General features: G+C 45.2%; 1 protein-coding gene across 1 annotated transcript; it reads left to right on the top strand.

Moving 5' to 3' along the window:
* Positions 1-818: 818 nt before the first annotated feature.
* LOC132468149 (soluble guanylate cyclase 88E-like) lies at positions 819-19,821 on the top strand. The gene is made up of 14 exons (XM_060065832.1): positions 819-1,373; positions 2,526-2,617; positions 3,506-3,763; positions 4,427-4,571; positions 5,123-5,248; positions 5,739-5,859; positions 6,245-6,374; positions 7,027-7,173; positions 7,531-7,677; positions 9,973-10,129; positions 14,252-14,361; positions 14,903-14,992; positions 16,741-16,859; positions 17,607-19,821. Exons 1-14 carry the CDS (start codon positions 1,181-1,183, stop codon positions 17,974-17,976), a joined length of 2,205 nt encoding a protein of 734 aa, XP_059921815.1. The 5' UTR covers positions 819-1,180; the 3' UTR covers positions 17,977-19,821.
* The last annotated feature ends 1,784 nt before the right edge of the window (positions 19,822-21,605 follow it).

Below are 21,605 nucleotides of genomic sequence, written 5' to 3'. Positions count from 1 at the left end.
AATGGAGACAACTTTGGTGGAAATGTGGCAGCAACGTCCCTGCATTTTCAACCCAAGAACGAGTCCACAATCTTTTCTTCTTTTTCTTCCATTCCGTCTCTGTGCAGAGGACCGCCAGCATAATGCCTAGTGCTAGGTACTCAGGATCCATTGTTGACGCTTTGTTGCTAGGCTACGTTGTTGCTGCGTCTACTTTGTATAGTTCATGTCACGCGCAACGCAACTACTATGAGGAATTGAATTGCCGCATTGAGCAGATATAAAAACTACTGGAACCTTTATGACAAAAATGTAAAAAGCATTTATGTTAGTTCTAAATCTTAGATTTTCAAAATACCTTGCAAACGTGAATGATACAAAGTAGAGAGCATCGCACCCTCGAATCTTGTAGTGTGGCCAGTCTTACGACGAGACGATGTGACATGTTAAATCGTGGAGGAATGTCTGAGAATCGTGTAGTCTGAACCGGCCATTAGAAATCAGCGGGCTAGAAGATTTCCTAATATTTCCCTTTTAGTTGGACCCTCCATTAAATACAATAATCTGACGAATCATAAAAAATCAATTCAGGTTGCTTATTACGTTCTATCTTGGCCTCATTCATGAACCTTCGGGGTTGACAGTTGAGTGTGAATATTTCTCTCTCTCAAGCGACAATCTGATATTGCGGTTGGCCAAGGCAGCTGGAGAGGTGCTGGGGAAGACCCATGATGAGCTCATGTACGCCTTCGGGGTCTACATGGTCAAAAGGATCGGTAACTATGGCTACGAGAGGATTCTAAAGGTGACCCCCCCCCCCCCCCCCCCCAAAAAAAAAGTTACACACCACCACCAAGCCTATCTCCACCATGCTACCAAATACAATGAACCTTCACACAAAGTAGTTTATCACCGAGACCTCAGTTTTGAGGTACGATTTAATTTGTGTTATTTAATTAAATCTATTCTCTCTCTCTCTCTCTCTCTCTCTCTCTCTCTCTCTCTCTCTCTCTCTCTCTCTCTCTCTCTCTCTCTCTCTCTCTCTCTCTCTCTCTCTCTCTCTCTCTCTGTGTGTACACCATGTCACTGCTCTCCCCACGGAGGAGATATATATATTGCATTGTAACCATTACCATGCTTTACGGACCACGGTGAGGGTTTTTCTCCCGCGCCACGCCTCGAACACTGTAATCAGGCGGCCATGATGGATCTGTTGCAGGTGCTGGGACGCAACGTGCGCGACTTCATCAATGAGCTGGACAACCTCCACGAGTACTTCCGCTTCTCCTTCCCCAAGGTGCAGCCGCCCAGCTTCTGCGTGGAGGAGGAGTGTGAGACCAGTCTCACACTCCACTATCGCAGCACCCGCAAGGGCTTCACTCAGTTCGTCAAAGGTAACCGCACACGGCGGGCTACCGGCGAGGAGCTGCTGGTGTGAGCTAGTGGACCTCATACGACTGGACACTAGGGCGGCTCTCTCCCATGATAACTTAGTTTGACAAGGTTTGGGTTCGATTTTAGAGTGCGGACGGAAGTGTTGAGATATATGCCACTGTTCAAAAGGTTAAGGTTGTTTGGGTAGGTTAATGATGGTTATGGCCCTAGACATGGTTCAGTATAGGTAGAAGGTTCAAGATGTTTCAGTTTATATGAGGGACCATTCAAACCTATAGTTCGTCAGAATATGTCCAATTCAGGGGTGAGGTTTATAGTTTGTTGCATTTCCATTCGGTTCTGTAAGCGTTTACCCTGGGTTTTGTTTGGTGAACCAAACATCGTAAACAAAGGCCTCATGCCTAATGGGAAAATCAAACAAGCCTTTATGGTTTAACCAACACAATAAATCACAGGATACAACGACATCGACATTATGTTTATCTATAAATGAGTTAACAATCGTTGTATCACTAAAAGTTTGGCACAAGCCTTGACTCATAATAAACGACATCCTGATAGTACATTATGAGCATGGAATACTTTCTATCATTATGGTTTGACCTTGCATTACTATCACGATGTGAAAGTCACATAGCAATAAACTGGCTAGAGGAGCTGATACATATTTATGTGGAATGGTAATATTTTTGATATAAAGGGAAATTAGGTATTTCACAGTCTGTCATTTTTCTAGAATGATACAGAACACCATGTTGTCGGATTCAGCATATGAACACAAAGTGTTCTGATAAATATTGGACACCACATTTGGCATGCTCTCACCCCCTAAAGCAAGCAAATATTTTGGAAATAGGCCCTTGACACAGAATGCAGTTATCACCACTGCATCAACCCGGATTAATCCAACACGACAAGTAATTATCTCAACATGAGAACGGCGATTGGCAACTAGGTCAGCCCTGTGGATTTGTTTGGGATTGGACGTCCAAGGTTATATGATACGACGCAGCACTCACAACCCTGGCTTTACTTCCAAAGCCACCCATTAACTACCACATCACCCATAATCCTTCACGAGAGAACCCTATGCTATCCTTCACCAGTTAATTACTGATGTCCCCCCCCCCGCACCCCCCGCACCCCCACAGGCCAGCTCTCTCAGGTGGGCCGGCAGTTCTACAACACTGACATCGAGGTGGAGATCCTTTCCAAGGAGGAGACGGAGAAGATGACATACGTGGTACGTGCGTATGAAGCGTGTGGGTCAAGAGTTTGAGGCGGCTCCCAGCCGGGCTCTCAGCTGACGCCCGTCCCCTTGACCCAGTTTACGTCTCCATCAAGGCTGTAATATCCAGACCGCCTCCCCGGCAGAGTTTTTGTTTACACTCAGAGCGCCAAGTGTTTATTGCACAGAGATAAGTGTTTATTAGGATGGGGCTGTGGGTCAGGGACTCAGTGCGCAGCTGAGTGAGCTGGAGATGGAAGTATAATCCACAGACCGGGCGTTCTGCTGTAAGACCGCCGCCATGTTGTCGGCTGTCATCGCCAGCACTCTCAGCAGCAATGTATTTGCCCTCTGGCCGACCCCCGGCCGCCCGTGACCAGATGCCAGCCTTAGTCGCCATAGAGACCGTACACAGAAAGAGTTGTTGGTTTGATTCATAGGTATCTTGTTGGTTTGATTAATAGGTCTCTTCAAATGCTCTTCAAAAATAATACAATTATGTCCTTCCAAACAACAACACACTTTATTTTAGTCTACAAGAAAAATGTCAACGCGAATAATGTCAACAACAAAAATGCAACAACAAAATTGTCATTGTCTCTGAAGGATGAATATAAAATGAGAAAAAAAGTGAAAGCGTATTGCTTTGATATTGGAAAATATCACAGCTATATATAAAGCCCGCTAACAAACAAACAACTCACATAGTGACTTTGAAGAAGAAAAAATATGCATAATATATAATAAATATTTTATGAATAGTGTCTTGTTGTAATATAAAAACATTTTTTATGAACACTTTCAGTAAAGAGAGAATCAGACAAAGGGGCCAGGTCTAAAAACATGAGCATGAACCCAAACAAAGAGAACCATAGCAGCCTGTGTTCTTTGGTTTCCATTCAGGTGTACAAGATGAACTTCGACAACGCGGCCTTCAAGCACCGCATGCCCCAGCAGAAGACGGCGCCGGGCTACGAGAAGCTGCCAATGAAGCGCGGCATCTTCTTCGACATGTTCCCATTCAGTGTCATCTTCCGCCGCGACATGACAATATACCGCATCGGAGACGGCCTCAAGGAGGTCTTCTCTGACCTCCAGGGCAAGAAGGTCAACGAGGAGTTCACACTGGTCCGGCCCATGCTGGAGTTCAGCTGGGACAATGTGAGTCCTGGTTGGGGGGGGGCTGGGATCTCTCCGACTGATGGCTGGTCTTTGCACTCACCTGATCTTACTGACTGGCTTACTAACTGGCTTGCTCACTGACAGGCAGAATGAGATACTAGCTGGCTGAGGGCTGACTGACTGACCATATTGACTGACTGACTATGGCAGGATAAGGGTTGTTAGACTAGCCCTAATACCATGTCTGCATGCTTACCTATAGACACATAAATACCTAGTTTCCTGTAATCTAATCTTAATCTTACTTAATACTTACTTATCTTCTCATTAGTATACACATTGTAATTATGGGTGTAGATTTGTATTCTAAGTAGCATCGCCATTTTTTGCGAATTTTGCCACCGGCAGCAGAAACAATCCATATTTTGCACATTAAGGGCAGGACTTGAATGACCTGTATACAACAAAAACTCATTAACATGCAGTAGCTGTTAAATTTAAGAAAATTGTCAACCAGGACTACACAAAATACATACAAAATACAAGATGAACTAGCCACTGAGGTCCTAACCATAGAATTACCACATCTACCTCAAGGCCGCAAAAGGAACACATGCTATTGTTTCCACATAAGACTCACAAACATGGCTGCTGGTGGTGTTTGATCATCATCTGAGGACCACGGTGGTCTGCCCCCCCCAGATCTACTTCCATCTGAACAACGTGTTTGAGCTCATGTCCAAGGCAGTGGTGGAGAGCAAGCAGAAGGTCAACATCCCTAAGCTCAGCAAGGAGGAGCCAGAGGAGAAGGAGGAGAATGAAAAGGCCAAGAGGGAGGAGGAGCGAGGTGACTATGAAACCAAAACATTACGCCTTAAATTTGTTCTTAAGAGTCTATATTAACAAGTCACTATTAACAATGATAAAAGAGCACCCTGTTTAGGGGTTTACTGTTATAGTTCCAGTTATTCCCCCAACTGTCATCCCTAGGTTATTTGAGTCTGAAATGCAACCCAAGAAAGATTTACTTCCTGATTGAACACCATCCATCTACCCTTCCTTCCATCCAACCATCTCTCCATCCATCTGTCCGTCCACCTCTCATCCATCCATCCATCCATCCATCCATCCATCCATCCATCCATCCATCCATCCATCCATCCATCCATCCATCCATCCATCCATTCATCCATCCATCCATCCATCCATCCACCACCCATCCATCCATCCACCACCCATCCATCCATCCATCCATCCATCCATCCATCCATCCATCCATCCATCCATCCATCCATCCATCCATCCATCCATCCATCCATCCATCCATCCATCCATCCATGCGTCCACACACCCCCGCCCTCCCCATCATGTGGGTGTGTTCCTCCTCCCCTCTACCAGACACCATGTCAGTGGAGGAGATGAAGGGGAGCGACCAGGAGTACAGCAGTGCCCTGACCCAGTACAACAGCTCTGCCAACTCCGGGGGAGAGGACATCGAACTGCTGGCTTTCCAGACAGTCACTGGTCAGCATCCATTTATTGCTCACTCAAACTTCTGCTCTGTCTTTGCCATATAGACAGGTACTGTGTGTGGGGGGCGGGGGGGGGGGGCGGGGATTTGAGGTGTTTTGGGGGATTTGGGCTTTGGGCTTAGACGAAATACTGTTAGCATTCAGGTGGTGTACTATCAAGTCTTCACACGTCCTTCTTTTCCCGCGCTGTTGTGCGACAAAAACTTTGTTTGTACAGAAAGTACACGACGAGTGAAAGTGACAAAGAGCTGTCATTCGCTCAGAAGTCCCGGGTCATCTCTCAACACGCCACATAGTGCTCTGATTGGAAATAACTCTCTTTGTGGGGAAAGAAATCTCATTGGCTCATCCTACAGAATACTGAAGAGGATGAAGTCAGAATTCTGAAGTTGAATCCTCAGGTCATGGATTGTTCAGGACTGATATAGCTCACCCCTGTGGTTCTTTCTTTCTTTCGCTCGCTCCCTTCCTCCCTCCCTCAGGGAAGTGCAGCGAAACCATCTTCGAGGACCTGCGAGAGCCCCCGAAGAAGCCCCTTCACCTGAAGGGCCAGATGAAGTACGTCCCCCAGTGGGACTCCCTCATCTTCCTGGGAACGCCCATGTAAGGTTGCCTCCCCTCCATGGACCCTGTCAGGGTCAGGGCAGGGGTCAGGGGTCTCGTCACACATCGCATCCCAGAACTAGGGCATAAGAAGCACTAATACAGAATCTGTGGTTTCTACAGCGCTGTGTGTAGATTTGGTATTTTTTAACTCATTTCTATGCTGTCAAGTCAGTTTGCAGAGTAGATGCCTTCTTCTATCAAACCCTGCTATTACCGCTTTGAATCCACACATCTCCTCCATCGTCTGGGAATTACAGGTGTCAATGTGACATTTGAAGAAATGAACTCACATCTAGCGGCTTTCCTTTTACTTGTTCTCTGAACACGGACCCCTCCTGGACCTGCTACAATGCCTTGCTCCTGGCCGGGGTTCCTCGTCAAGTATCGAGACGGTGGAGGACATGATCAAGATGGGGGTGTACGTCAACGACCTGAACCTCCACGACTCCAGCAGGGAGCTGATCCTGGCCGGCACCCAGCAATCGGCCGAGCTACAGCTGGCCCTGGATCAGGTGGAGCTACACCACAAACCCCCACCCACCGTCATGCTCTCCTCTGTTGTTAACCTCTCCTCTGCATGGCTAAGAGTGTGTTTGATTTTTCCACAAAAGGTTCTTGGTTTGATCCCCTATGGCCACAGCCTAACCTGTAGGCATCCTTCAGCAAGCTGCCCTAACCCATCCCTGCTAAGTTTGAACCTGTATTTGAATTCATTGCTAGTCACTTTTGATAAAAGCAGGAGCTAAATGGCCTAGATTCTGGGACAGTTCCCACCCCCTGCTGGGAAAAACTCATTCTGTGTTTCCCGAGTGGCTTTTCAAGGCACTAAGAAGCCATTTTGCATTTCATATTTTCTGTATAATGTATTAAATACGATCTATTCAGTTCTGTGGGCGCCACCAGAGACCACACATAACCAAGGCAGGTAGCACGGTGTTATCAGCAGGTGTGTGCAATGTGAAAACGGGTCATTACAAATGGAAGGAGGTCTAAATAAAATAAAAGTTGCCTATAAACACGAGGCCTTAACTTCACATACACAGGTATCATTCTGTTCATGTAGTGTGCACATGCACCAACAAGCACAGATTAGATTCCACATGGACGTAGTTTGTGGCACCCGGCGGCCCTAATGCGTTTCCTCCGCTCGTCCCCCCCCCACAGGAGCAACAGAAGTACGCCCAGCTGCAGGAGACCATCAAGAAGCTGGACGAGGAGAAGAAGAGAGGCGACTCCTTACTGTACGCTATGATCCCAAAAGCAGTGGCCGACCGTCTGAGGAAGGGCATCACGGCGCTGGAGACCTGCCAGGTACAGCCAGACCAGAGGCCATAGGGGGACTGATGGAAAACCTCCACTCCAAAGCACAAATAAAGCCATTCAGCAGACAAGAGGGTGTGGGCGGCTGTGTGTTTCACTGACAGGCGCAGTAAAGGTTAATGGATGGATATTCTGATATTCCTCAGGTGAAAACAGAACACAACATGAAGTGGTGCCTTCGCATGGATTTGTAGTCTACACAGCCCCGTTCTTCAACATTTCGATTTATATGTGTCCCACGAATGTATTTGCGGAATGTCATTTAAATGTAAAACACGACATAAAGAGTTACATCAGACTTCAGATGGCGTTGTGTAACATCCCGTGTCCGTCTGTCCTGTGTTCCAGGTGTTCCCAGACGTCACCATCCTGTTCAGCGATGTGGTGAAATTCAATGAGATCTGCATTCATATCACGCCGATGCAGGTGGTGGACATGCTCAACGAAATCTACATCGTGTTCGACACACTCAGCGAGAAACACAACGTGTACAAGGTCAGCTTCCGTCTATCTGTCGGTCTCTTTCTATCTAGCTTCCAACCGCGCTCTCTCTCTCTCTCTCTCTCTCTCTCTCTCTCTCTCTCTCTCTCTCTCTCTCTCTCTCTCTCTCTCTCTCTCTCTCTCTCTCTCTCTCTCTCTCTCTCTCTCTCTCTCTCTCTCTCTCTCTCTCTCTCTCTCTCTCTCTCTCTCTCTCTCTCTCTTTCTTTCTTGCTATCGTCAAATCAGTCCTGTCTATCTCTGTATCTACCGACAGTCCAATCCATCTATCTATCCATCTGCTCGTCTTCCTGCCTTGCCACCTGCCTGCTTGCCTGCTGTCTTTCTGTCTGTCTGTCTGCATGCCTGCCTATCCGCCTGCCTATCTGTCTGCCTGTGGTGAGATTAAAGAAGAGGAGCTCCTAAAGTCTGTGACTGCAAGAAGAAAGAGCTTGTTCCTTTGAGGGCGAACCATTGAGTTACAACACGGTAGTGTAGCTGCACTCACCGTTGTGTTCCACTGAGAGAGCTTGTTTCATGTATTATGTATGCCTTACCCGCACTTTTCTCCTCTTTGCCTTCTTTATTTAGTTTAAAAAAGACAAATTGTTTTAAAACGCGGCCCTGTGTGCGCATGCCTCTAGGGGCGGCGTGAAGACGGAGGGGATATCTTTCACATAAATTAGATTAAATTAGATTGAATTTTGAACGCACCTCAGGGGAAATAAAATACACAAGCGACTTGGGAAATCTATGAAATATGCGTGAACTTTTGGTGAGCCCTGATCATTGCATTGTAATGAGTGTCAAACGTGACAGCCGTCTCTCAGAGGCAACGTGTGAACTTATATAGAAACACAGGCTTACAATAGAGGGGATTAGAAAGGAGAGGCTGGCAGCCCATCACTACCGTGAAGCCATCTCTTCGTATTGTGACTCAGGACAGGTAATAAATACTCTGGAGTAGTTGCCAACACAGAGGGCTCTCTGCTACAGTCAAATAAGTAAGATAAGTGACTTTGAACCGCCTCGGTCTTTAATCTTTCCAGTAATGGAATCTTCTTCCATTGTGGTGTTGGAAGATAGGATATGCAATGGAACAGATTTTCGGAAGGAAAACTGGAAACGCTTCACATTCAAGTTAACAGACCCTAATGCTGCAATTCTCCGTTTTTGGATGTAACATAAGTAATAATAACGTCATTCATGCATCACCTTAAAATCCTGGTGTTATGCGTCAAAACACAGCACAAGAAGGACTCTTATCATGTGTCAGATGAACAGACTATTCCACCGTCCTAATATCTTTCTTTATCTTCCCACCTACTATTGTATATAATCTTACTGGAAGGCACAATATACAAAATTGACACAGATCGGGTACTTCGGTCCAACGTTACCATATTGGAGAGCGTTTTCTGTCTGCCACCTCTTCCACAGACTGAAGTTCACGTGGGTTGCCAGGTTGAGAACACTGAAAAAACACGAGAACAACCGGGCACAACATTATATTTTGCGACAAGCAATAATAATTATATTTCGACAAGCGATGACAAGCCCTACACTGTAAATTGATCAGCTGATGTTTATTTTTGCAATGTATTTATTGTTTATAAATTATAAACCAGGTCAAGTGGCATCCATCTGGAGATCCTTCTGACCTCTAAGCTGTGTCCATCTTTTCAAATTCAACACCAAGACCCATGTTTTAGCCCGGCTCTGGTCATGGATCTCTTTTGAAAGGTTACTAGGTTACTAGACTAGTACTAACTAGGTTGATCCAGTTTGTTTGCTTGCTTCCATGGCTGCAGCACGCTCTGTTTGTGTGGCTGTTGTTTTCATATTTGGCAACCCGGGGAACTCAGAGAGAATAATGAGTCATTATTCACTATTCTTGTCATTATTAATGACATGTTTCATTGTATAATGACCTATCATGGTCATTTTATGATCTAGTACACATTTTACATTATGCACCTTTAAAGGTCCCGTCGGTAAGATTCAAGAGCTATTAATCCGCTGTAATTTGTTAGAAATGGCACAGCCATTTTTTTGGCTGTTCAGTCTCAAAATCTTGCTCTATTCCACTCTTTTCTGCTTTGCTTTGAGCTACCAATATAATGCCTACTGATCAGGCACCTTTTGACCCTAGCCTTGTCCTTTACAAGGCTAAGGTCAAGAGTAATGTTGTACAATGCATCAAAAGCAGGATGAGACGGTAACTGTTTGCTCTCTTGTGCTTGTTGCCACATGTCTTAATACAATGTAACATTGACACAAAGAATAACTTGTGGTGGTGGTGGTGTGGGGCAGGTGGAGACCATCCGTGATGCCTACATGGTTGTGGCGGGTGTGCCCAACAAGACCACCTTCCACGCCCACCACATCTGCGACATGGCCCTGGACATGCTGAGCTCCATTGACCACCTCAAGGACCCCTCCACGGGGGACAACATCCAGATCCGAGTCGGTGAGGGGCCAAATGCCATGCTTGGGGCCGCCAGACATGAATGTTTCATCAAACGTGTCTTTTGTTTGTAGAGTTTTCTAGTTGTAACCTCAACCTCTACTTGTAATTCAACCCATAGCAATAATGTGGAAACCCCAGTCGATAATGTAACACATTTCTGAGCGCATAATATAATTACATTTTGCCTATAATTTTACAACGTATAACATTCGTTCACCACAAATGACTCTTGAAAGCAGTCCCAACATTTAAATATTTTTTAACCATTCAGCAAACAAAAGGCAACCGGCTGATTATCATTTAGAGGGCCGCTCAATGACATGCAGAAGCGTCATGAACACGCCCACTGAAGTGGTGTGAGAAATACCGACTTTCTCTCCTAATTCACATATAAGCTCATTTACATATCCTACGGAGAAAATACTACCTCATAGTATTATTCAGGCGATTTTCAGGGTACGAATGTCAGGATTTGTTGTTCACACATACGGCCCATCAGGAGAATATCAGGACTGCTTTTCAGGACACGTGTGTCTGAAAGCAGCTAGTGTGTGAGCATTACATTATAAAATGTATGGTAACTGGGATAATTGTTCAATGGAAAGTGTAGTATACTGCATGCAAATCAATTATTAAATAGCTTTTACTGTAATTCAGGGCTGAAAAGTGCATTGACATTTAAAAATTCAAGGCACTATTAATGGTTAGTTGAAAACGATAATCATCATTGAGATTAAACATCTCTTCCAGTGTCCTGGCCAAGACAGGCAGCAGTAGCCTACAGTCACACATAGCATACACACAAAACAGAAGTAAAATAAAACAACTAAAACAGTCCGCAGGGGGGAGGGGGGGATATCAATATCGCAAGACATTTGGGGAGGCTCGCCTCGTTTCCACATACGTACATTCTCGTATGCGATCCAACCGTCTCCGACCGAAAGTCCATTCATTCCAATGTGATTCTCCGTAATGTCCGTTTTTCCTCCGAGACTCCGTAAAATCTCTGTCCGGTATGTCCGTAATATACGTTAAAAAAAATGTATCTTTCGCCGTCGTTTTACGGAGATACTGCATGAAAGTTTTTATGTTTTTCACAAAACATGTAAGTACCTGGCAGGCCAAACTCCTCGCCGATATATAAGCCTGGTTGGTTTTGTTTTTATCTCTGTAGGCCTATATGTCGATCCTCATGTTCCAAAGTACCTGTCTCCTAAAAACGGCCATTTGCATACGCTCCCCCATCTTTTGTCCGTAAATTAATTCATGTCCGTACGTAAAACACTAGCGACTCCTTCCGTAAATTTACGGAAGCACGGATACGAAAAACATACGTATGTGGAAACGAGGCAAGAAGGCCCATTCACACCCTACGGTAAATACGGATACGGACCGTCTCGTCCGGTCCCGGAGGTGTTTCGTCTGTCAATGGGTCCGTAGCCTTTGAGTTTACGAATCCGGAGTGCTCCAGGAGAAACGGAGCAATAGGCCTACCACCGGAAATCGAGGCGGCAGTATCTATCAAAAGTCAGACCATTCGAGAAAATAGATAGAGTAGTAGGCTATAATATCTCTGATATGTACATAGTATTTAACGTTTTATACTTATATTATACTATATACCTGACCTTTTTATTTTATTGTTCCCCTGCTTTGGCAATGAGTTGTAACGGGTCATTTAACAACATTTTGAGGTGAATGTACACTTTTTGCACTTCTTTTGGCCGATTTCGGATGACACAAAGCAACATCATCTCTACAGATGCCATGTTTGCGATTGTCGATGCCGTTAATTTGTTTAACAACAGTCACTGCCCTCTAGAGGATTTATTGCGTAACATCCATAACAACGCTGAAACCAGACGGAGGTATGAAGGGTAGTTCTGTAGGCAACGTTTGGGGCGGACGGACGAATTTCGTCCGGATCCGGAGGTGTGAATCGGCCTGTTTAAAACATAACGTCTTTCCTGGGCGAGTGTCGCTGCGGTGTATGCGAGTGCGTGTGTGTTCTTACCTGCGCGTGTGTCGATGGCGGAGCCGTTTTGTTTAAAAACATAACGTCTTAGCTCGGTGAGTGTCTCGCTGCCTTTGTCCTGACGTTCGCTTGCGTGTGTTTGTTTGTGTTTGTGGTTTATGTGTGCGTGTGTGTGTGTGTGTGTGTGTGTGTGTGTGTGTGTGTGTGTGTGTGTGTGTGTGTGTGTGTGTGTGTGTGCGTGTGCGGCGTGTATGTGCGTGCTTGCGATGTATGCGTTCGCGCGTGCTGTGTGTGTGTGTGTGTGTGTGGAAGCTGCAGGCTGCTTGGCACATGCGCACATGAGTAACTTGAGTAACTGGTGCGACAGGCCTGCTATTATAGTCGTAAAATATGAGATCAGGGAGAATTGCAGGTAGTTGGCTAGAGATAGCTAAATTTGTGTATATATTTATTTATTTATATATATATATGTGTATATATATATATATATATATATATATATATATATATATATATATATATATATATGGATTTGTCATTGTGGAGGAGCTTTTATCTCCAGCATATTTCATTCCTGTTAGTGAATACATTTCTTACCATGGGTGTACCCCCTTGGGAATCTGCCGCTACAAATCCTGTCCAACCCGAATACCGAGCAGAGCAGAATAAAAGGCATGCACTCACCGTATTGTGAGACACTTTGAATTAAACCTTCCACAAAATGGCATGTATATAAAATCAGCCAAATGTCATTTATATATATCTAACCTCGGCAGTGATAATGCCACGCTATAGCGGTTGAGCTAGACGGAAGAAGGCCAGCAGCTTTAAGTGCAGTTAGTATTGGGAGCTGGTGAGAATGTAACCCGTCAGTCATAAAGTTATTCCATACCCTAGTGATGCATGCTTACAGGGGGGGCGGTGCTGGGACTCAGTGTGAGGAGGATCCATTCGGTCCGATGCTTGGTATGGTGTGAGGCAGCCCTGGGATTTAGGAAGGGTGTAGAGTCAATTGAGATTCTAACCAGACTTGAACCTCTGCTCTCTGCCAAGGATTTAACCAAGGTGGGAAGGTGTGCTGACAGCCCCGTTATTAAACTGGGATTTGAGTATAATATATATTAATATATAAAGTCCTTTATCTTTCTAATTCAAACACTTCAGGTTTGGGTTCAATCAATATATTTTGCCCTTCCCCTGTCCAAGGTCAACGATTTAATTACATTTTTATCAGTATTTTAAATAATCTCTGTTATAACATATATCTATATATGTATATATATATATATATATATATATATAGATTGTGTCCTCAATAACCATGACACTTCACAAATGGAAATGATGGTGGGTTGTTTTCCTTTGCTGCAAGACATTTCCATGTTGAAATAAGTCTCATGTTCACTAAAGGCCTTTCAAGCAGTGCTAATAGTGGATGACTCAGCCATGACTTATCTTTTATAAATTAAAGAATACTTTTCCAACCAAAGAAAGGCCTGAAATAATCAAATTAGAGCACAGAGCGCAAAATGAATGAGTTCGACTCAGTGACTCTGTCTAAAACCCTGTTTAACGAAACCTTGCCGAAACCCGTCAAGGAGCTTTGTAATGTGCCCATGTTACTGCTGTTCCTTGTTGAGGTATCATTTTAATTTCAATAAATAACTTTCAATAACATAATATTTAGTTACATTTAGTCATTTTTGCAGCTCTTTTTTTGTATCCAAAGCAACTAACAATTAGGCTTGGAATGGAGTATATCATACAGTTAATCTTGGAGAAATGTCAATAATAAAACCAACAACAGCAACCACTGGACAGTGGAGGGTAGCTATACGAACCGGGGGCTACGTGTACCCCAGGGGGTAAGTGCATTCCAGGAGGTACGTAAGCATCTTCTGGGGGGTACAGGTACGGATTTAGATAGCTTCGTTATACCTCCCATCAGGTGCTTTATGAGGCAAAACAGGTTGGGAAACAGAAATATATATAATTTGGATGATCACAATATCTTTCAATTCCACAATTGTATGCATCTCTTATCGGGGGTGGGGGGGGGGGTCTGTAGGAAGACCTCACCCTCCTTCTGAAGGCGTTTATGTCAGGGTTAGGAGCTCCACCAACAAACCAAATGGTTGTACCCCCAGGGATCCACACGGGCATGGTGGTGGCCGGCGTGGTGGGGCTGAAGATGCCTCGCTACTGTCTGTTCGGAGACACGGTCAACACCGCCTCCAGGATGGAGAGCAACGGAGTAGTAAGTATCAGCCAATCACATTCAATCAAACCCGGGGAGAACCTAGTACGAGCAAATTAGATCGGAAGAAACTTAGGGCCCTGTAGGCTCAATGTGCTGGATAATAGACCTATTTTTTCTTTTGCTTGATGAGCCTGAGCCATTTCTGCAGAGTACCTAATAACAATAACAGTTTAATGCAACACCTCTCCCTGTGGTTAATATCGGCTAAAACATTGAAAAAAAAAAACATTTTTAAAGTTGAGTCATTTCACTTGTGAGTCATTTCACTCACAACAAAATATGCCCCAAAAAAAGATTGTTTATTCGTTATTATAATACATCCAAGTAAACTTCCTGTAGAGCTGACACCAGCAGGCTTTATATTGAAACCAATAATATCATGATATGAGTCAGCATTTAAAGTAACAGGCCATGGCAGACAGCTGGCTAGCTCCTTCTGAGATTCATTCTACTGAATCCCAAACTGACAACACTTTCAACACAATTATCCGAACCAATATTGAACCATGTTTTTGTCCGCCCGACTGTGTCCACACAGGGTATGCAGATCCACATTAGCCAGACCACCAAAGACCACCTGGAACACGAGCCCTACATCATCGAGGAGAGGGGCAAGATATTTGTAAAGGTAAGGCACAGAGTCAGGGTGTGGAGGAAGGTCTAAAGAGACTACAGTCCTTCCTCTGTAAACATCCATCATCTGGATGTTCTATCAAATCAAGACGGCTGGTTACACTAGAAAGATCTCAGATCATTTTATTCAGCCCATTTTTGATGTGCTCATCCCCCCCCCCCCCCCCCCCCATGCATCAATACACATCATGATTGATGCGTTTAATGTGCAGTCCTGTCAGCCTCTTAATAAGAACATTTGAAGCGTTGAAATCCAATTTGAGTTACCGCGATTTCTGAAAAAGGGATGCGTGTAAAATGATCAATGAGAGGCAACGGTTCGGGAAAATAATGACTTATGATAGAAACATTCGAAGAAACAGACTGACGGACAGACCTTTTTTTTTGGACTTTTAAAGAGTAATTAGTACTTTCCCCCCATTTATTCAGCATACGTGTTGATACTTGCAACAGTGAATATTGAATGTATTCACATGGTTGATAATATTAATAATCCATGGTGTTAATATTGCTTGGATAAGATAAGACATTCTCAATCTCAAACGAGATAAACGAACCACTGAGCTGCCGGCAGCTCGAGGGAAAGCCAGCGTTGAGACGGAGAGATACTATTCTACAATGAGTGTGTTGTAATAATTATCCTGGCCCTCAAGGCACTTCACATAGAGAGCGGGGGGGATATGACACCTCATCCCAATGTGTAGCACCCACCTGGGTGGCGCACGGCAGCTTCACGCTCTACGCTCACCACACACACACTGGGATGGGTGTCACAGTGGAGAGATAAGTCATGAAACCGTCCAATCAAAGACCCAGGGGGAAGGTTTGGTGGCCATTCTGGCCCAAGAGCACACAACCAGGTGGGAATTGGGCCAGGAAACTGGGGTTAGCACCCCTGCTCTTACATCAAGGGCCATGGGATCTTTAGTGAGCACAGTGAGTCAGGACCTGGGTTTAACGTCTCGCCCGAAAGAAGGAAAAATGTATGCTTGTTATATGCTTTTTCGTACTAACAGTTGTGGTCTCTGCCATTGCAGGCAAATATGCTATTGAAGGTCACTCGTAGAAAGTGTTGCAAGTGCATTGAAGATAAGGCCATAGGATTTCTGAAATGAAAAAAGGACACTTGTAGTTTGGCACTCCATATATCAACTAAATATCAAATATTACTATTTATGAAATGAAGAAGGGAACATATTAAGATTTACCTATTCATGGTATTCATGGTAAATGTAGTATTGTATTAAAAGGCCTGAGGGCTCACTATGATGTGTTTATAGCTTCGGAAAACCATCTAAAAACTACTTGAATAGGGATTGTTCAAGATTGCATTGATTGCATTGATAGTCATGCCTGCTAAGGTATAAAGTCAATTGATCTGTGTAGCGAGGTCTACAGAAGAAAAAGCCCAACACAAGCCTAATTACAAAATGTCTCATAATTAATATTGTTTAGCAAGCTAGAACCGTTGCCATTTCAAAATGAATTAATATATAGAAAAAATCGATTCATTTTGAAACTGGGATATTTTCAGACAGCTGCAGCCAGTGACAGGCTACCTGAAACAGGGGACTTTACCCGGTAAAACGTGGCCGTCGGGTCACCCTGATGGAAACACTCATCTGAACATATTCTAAACAACAGCATGGTTTATACATAACATGCTAGCAGGGAAATGTGCTAGCACGCCAACTGGGCTACTCTAATGGGTCTTCTTACCGTTCATTCGCTGTGTCTTTGCAGGGTAAAGGCTACATGAAGACCTACTGGCTGAAGGGGAAGGAGGACCTGTCATTCAAGACCCCGGCCGAACTGCGCTACAGCAGCGAGCAGAAGGACTCGGAGGACCGCAGCTCCAAGGGGTGAGCGGTCCGCCGGCTGCCATCTGTATTCAGCTCACAGCGGAGGGTCTAGACTAGAGAGCAGCTGCCTCTGGAGGGCCTCTGTTATAATATGTCTGTGTTATTAAACTAGCGTCTGTGGCCCTGAGGTGAAGGCCTCTACAGATGAAGAGACAGGCCTTTTCAAAGTTTGTATATGCTTCTTTGTGTTGAATGTGGAAACAGTGGAGGTTTCAAAGACGGTGGATGGTTATGTTTGTGTGTTTGTGTGTGTGTGTGTGTGTGTGTGTGTGTGTGTGTGTGTGTGTGTGTGTGTGTGTGTGTGTGTGTGTGTGTGTTTGTGTGCGTGTGCGTGTGCGTGTGTGTGTGTGTGTGTGTGTGTGTGTGTGCGTGTGTGTGTTTCTGTGCGTGTGCGTGTGTGTGTGTGTGTGTGTGTGTGTGTGTGTGCGTGTGTGTGTGTGCGTGTGTGTGCGTGTGTGCGTGTGTGTGTGTGTGTGTGTGTGTGTGTGTGTGTGTGTGTGTGCTTGCTTGCTTGCTTTCTTGTGAGTGTAAATAAAAGAGACAATAAGAAAGTCAAAGAAACAGACAGTGATTGAGAGACAGGGTGTAAACAGACAAGTTGGCCGCCGCTGTCATTGTGCCGATGTCAACAGAGCTACCATATCTCATTCAAGCGCTTTCTGTGAACCATTTCTGACATGTGCCCACGCTGCACCCCACTTCTCTGCCCCCCCTCCCCCCTCCCCCTCCCCCTCCCCCTCCCCACAGCTCCACCTGCACCGACGCCAAGCGCTCCACCTCCAACCTTCACATCCGCACGGAGGAGCAGGCGGAGGGTAAGCCGACGCCCAGCGACCTGCCGCTGGACGCCATGCACCCACCGGAGGGCGCTGGCGAGCACCCCGGCCTCTCAGAGGATCTCCCGGAGCGGGAAAAGGCCAAAAAGACTAAGATCAGCAAGATGAGCCGGCTGGAGGTTCCCCCAGCCAATCCCGTGCCGGAGTTGGCCGTCCCCGACGAAGCGCCGGAGATCCCTGCGGGCCCCTTGCTCAACCACAAGAGGTACAGCTTCAGGCAGCAGTACGTCAAGCTGCCCTCCAGCCTGCCCATGCGCAGCGCCTCCTGCTCTCTGCTGTGAGGGGACATCGTCGTCCTGTCACACACACACACACACACACACACACACACACACACACACACACACACACACACACACACACACACACACACACACACACACACACACACACACACACACACACACACACCTACATATACACACACATGTGTGCACGGGAAGGGTTCAGAGTCGTCCTGTTGGTTGAAGAAAATCATGGATACAAGATATTGTAAGATACAGTAAATGAGACGTTATAACAATATTTGGAGGTTACCCATTGCCCGGAACACAATTAATGGCATGTCGCATCTGAGGCAGTAAGACATCAATAAAGGGTGCCTGTTTTACCCACCCAGATCTGATGTGGATTAGTCAATACAAGCAATTTCACAATATAGCCATTAGTGAAATCACTGGTGGGGGAGTGTCTACCCAGATGTACAGCATGAGACCAGGCCAACCACTGAACCGGACCAACTAGTAGGTAGGATGATCTCACCTGGTGGTAAAGCAGGGGCACTTTTTAAAAGTGTAAAAGAATCGCCTATTTTTAGCACAAATTCAAATACTAATAGATCCAGCAAGGAGATAAATTGTTATCCCCATGTTCATGACCCACGCCGACTTTATGAGGTTGAATATGAAATGCACCACAAACCATGGTGTATTACTATAAGCCTCCAAGATGCTTAACCTTCTCGGACGTGGACACCAACCTCAACCACTGCCCAGACGGAGCCCCACACATCCGTACACACCATGGCGTTATACTACAGTATACTAGGTGTCCGAAAGCTTAACCCTCTCTTGGCGCGGCCATCAACATCAAACGCTGGCCAGACTGAGCTCAACAAATCCCCAACACACTTCGCCAGCTGTGTCCTTTCATCGCGTCGTCAAAGGGCCTTTTCTGAGGCGGGAAAAGAACGCAACTTGATTTTGGAGTAGAGTAGAGCGTTCACAACCTGGTTGGCAGGCAAGGCAAAAACATAGGATTTTATACCTGCTTTCTCTAAATAACTGTCTTATTTTTGCAAAATGACCTAAAGACATTACGATTACGACATTAAGATTACTTTGATGAGATTCCCATCAGAGGTTTAAGCCCTTTTAAAACAAAAAACAAAAACAATTATGGGTTCACTACGCCTTTAAAGTCAAGCAGACATGTTGGGCTTGGCGGGGTCAGATGGGGACAGTGTCCATCCAATCAACACACTGAATCAACACAGAGGAAGTCTATCTCATTCTTGAAAAGCTCATACAAAGAAAGCCTACACAACACATTTTAAAAGCCGTTCTTATGAAAAGGAGTACATAGATCTTGCACCAGATTGGTCTGGCAGCAAGTTTTGATATGTGTAAATGGAGTTTCTCAAATAAATCCAATACATTTTGTATGTATGTATTAACAAAGAGACCTGACAATGATATTAAGATGATACCTTTTTGTATTATTGTTCATGTTGATAAGCCATTTATAACACTGATAATATTACTGGTTATATTTGCATGTATGTGGAATTATAAAAGGAGGAAAAATTGCAGGAATATCTTGGACGTTATAATTTTTGTGTAATTTATTTTGTGACCAGGATTGCTTTCAGCTGCATTCAGAGGAAGACAAATTTTGGGGTGCTTCATTTACACGGGTTCAAATTAATATATCATTGAAATGTATTTGTTTGTGTGAATTAGGCTAATAGTACCTTCGATTTGCCTATTTATGTTCACAGTCTTCATCCTTATTTGAATCTCTGATTTCCATTTGTGAAATGTCCATCTGTCTGCTCTGTCTCACTAGCTGTTAGTCTTTCATTTATATAAAAACGGATGAACAGCCAACATCCCGTCGTCTCTTCATTTCTGTCCTCTTTACTTTGATATCCGCCGGTAGGAACAGATGCCAGGGAGCTCCCCACCACGTACAGCTATGTGCAGTCCTTTCGCAAATCTGGAAAATCTTTATTTTCTCGCAAACAGGTTTGTTCAGTGACTTCCTGATAGAGCTGACTGACTTCTCAACCACAAGGAAATAAAAAACAAATCAACATGAAACCAGGCTGATTGTGGCAGATTTCATGGAATGGCCAGCTGCGCTGCGGTGGACTGAGCCGATGGCGTACAGGTGGGGAACGCCGGGGTCCCTAATCTGCCTCCAACCACGGGGAGGCAGGGAGACGGCCACCGCCAGATTAGAGTTTATCTCCTGGGCGTTGCTGAGACGGCCGGCCCTTGCCCCCACACAGAGAGAGAGAGAGAGAGAGAGAGAGAGAGAGAGAGAGAGAGAGCGAGAGAGAGAGAGAGAGAGAGAGAGAGAGAGAGAGAGAGAGAGAGAGAGAGAGAGAGAGAGAGAGAGAGAGAGATTGGACTAGAAGAAGAAAGAAATGTAGAAAGAGCTGGAGATAGTCTGAGAGACATAGAGAAAGGAACATTGACAAATGGGAAGTTGGAAAAAAAGTCTGACACCCGAAAACTTGACAAAAAAAGGATGTAAAATAAATTACAAGCAAGTGGAATGAGGAGACCGAAACCAAAAAGATAGATAGATAGAGAGGGAAAGAGAGACAGAGGGAGAGAGAGAGAGACATGAGAGATAGCAACTAAAGCCCCAAACCACCCAACCTCATCCTCCCTCCAATCCTGAGGTATTATTTCCTGACCTTAGTGTTCCCAGGCCGCTGATACCTGCTGTAGTCACAGGCTGACGACACACTGTGGCTCTGGTGACACAGTCTGTTAATGTTTGTGTTGTGCTGCATGCTGTGGTGCTGGAAACACCAGGCAATCTTTTAAGGAAAAATAAGTGGCCATAATTTGTGCTTCTTCTCTTTAACTCATAACCAAAATGCGAATCTCCGGTGTGCGGGTCTGTGTCTCCACACACACAGAGTGCAAGTAATAACCCAAAAGGTAAGAACCAAGCAGAAGCGGCCATACCCACATGCCAACCCCAACCCCCCCCCCCCCCCCGATAAACACACACAAACACACACACACACAAACACATACCAAACTCAGTCAAAGAAGCCATGTCGACATTTACTTGTGAGATGTCATTACACGATAAAGAGGAAGCCATCAGGAAACTGCTTAAGCACCACTTCCTGTCGGTTGCCTAGGTGACAGCCCTCATTTGGCAGTTGCACATATTGCTCCTATCTGGCTGAATGGCTTTCTGAGCAGAGTGAGGGAGGGGGGGAGGCGAGACAAAGACACAGGTGTCCCCTATGGGGGGCTCCAAGCCCTTACTACATCGAGTCAGTCCTTGTAGCCCAGCTGGGGCTGTGGCTCCACCACCCTCTACTCCCGTGTCCCACAGCCCCCCAAACATCAGACAGTCATTACCAACGCAAAGTGTTGGCTGGAAACTGCTCTGAACACAGGCCAGCCTCTCTAGGCTGCTATTCAGATATCTGGTGGTTGAGGTTAAAAAGGTTTGAGTGCGGACCAGATGATTTAGCAACCAGAGTGGTCTACAGGCTCTCGTAGGGTCTCTCTCTCACTCTCTCTCTCTGACACTTTTGCGTCTCTCGTTCTCTCTGTCAATCTCTCGCTCTCGTTCACACTATCTCTCTCTCCATCCCTCCTCCCTCCCTCCCCCCTCAAACCCCAGGTTGTTGGAGTCTATGTACCAGACACCATCA

This window comes from Gadus macrocephalus, chromosome 11 (genome assembly GCF_031168955.1).
Source record: "Gadus macrocephalus chromosome 11, ASM3116895v1".
Taxonomy (NCBI): domain Eukaryota; kingdom Metazoa; phylum Chordata; class Actinopteri; order Gadiformes; family Gadidae; genus Gadus; species Gadus macrocephalus.
The sequence above is the reverse complement of the archived record's forward strand: the minus strand, read 5'-3'. Positions and strand labels throughout refer to the sequence as shown.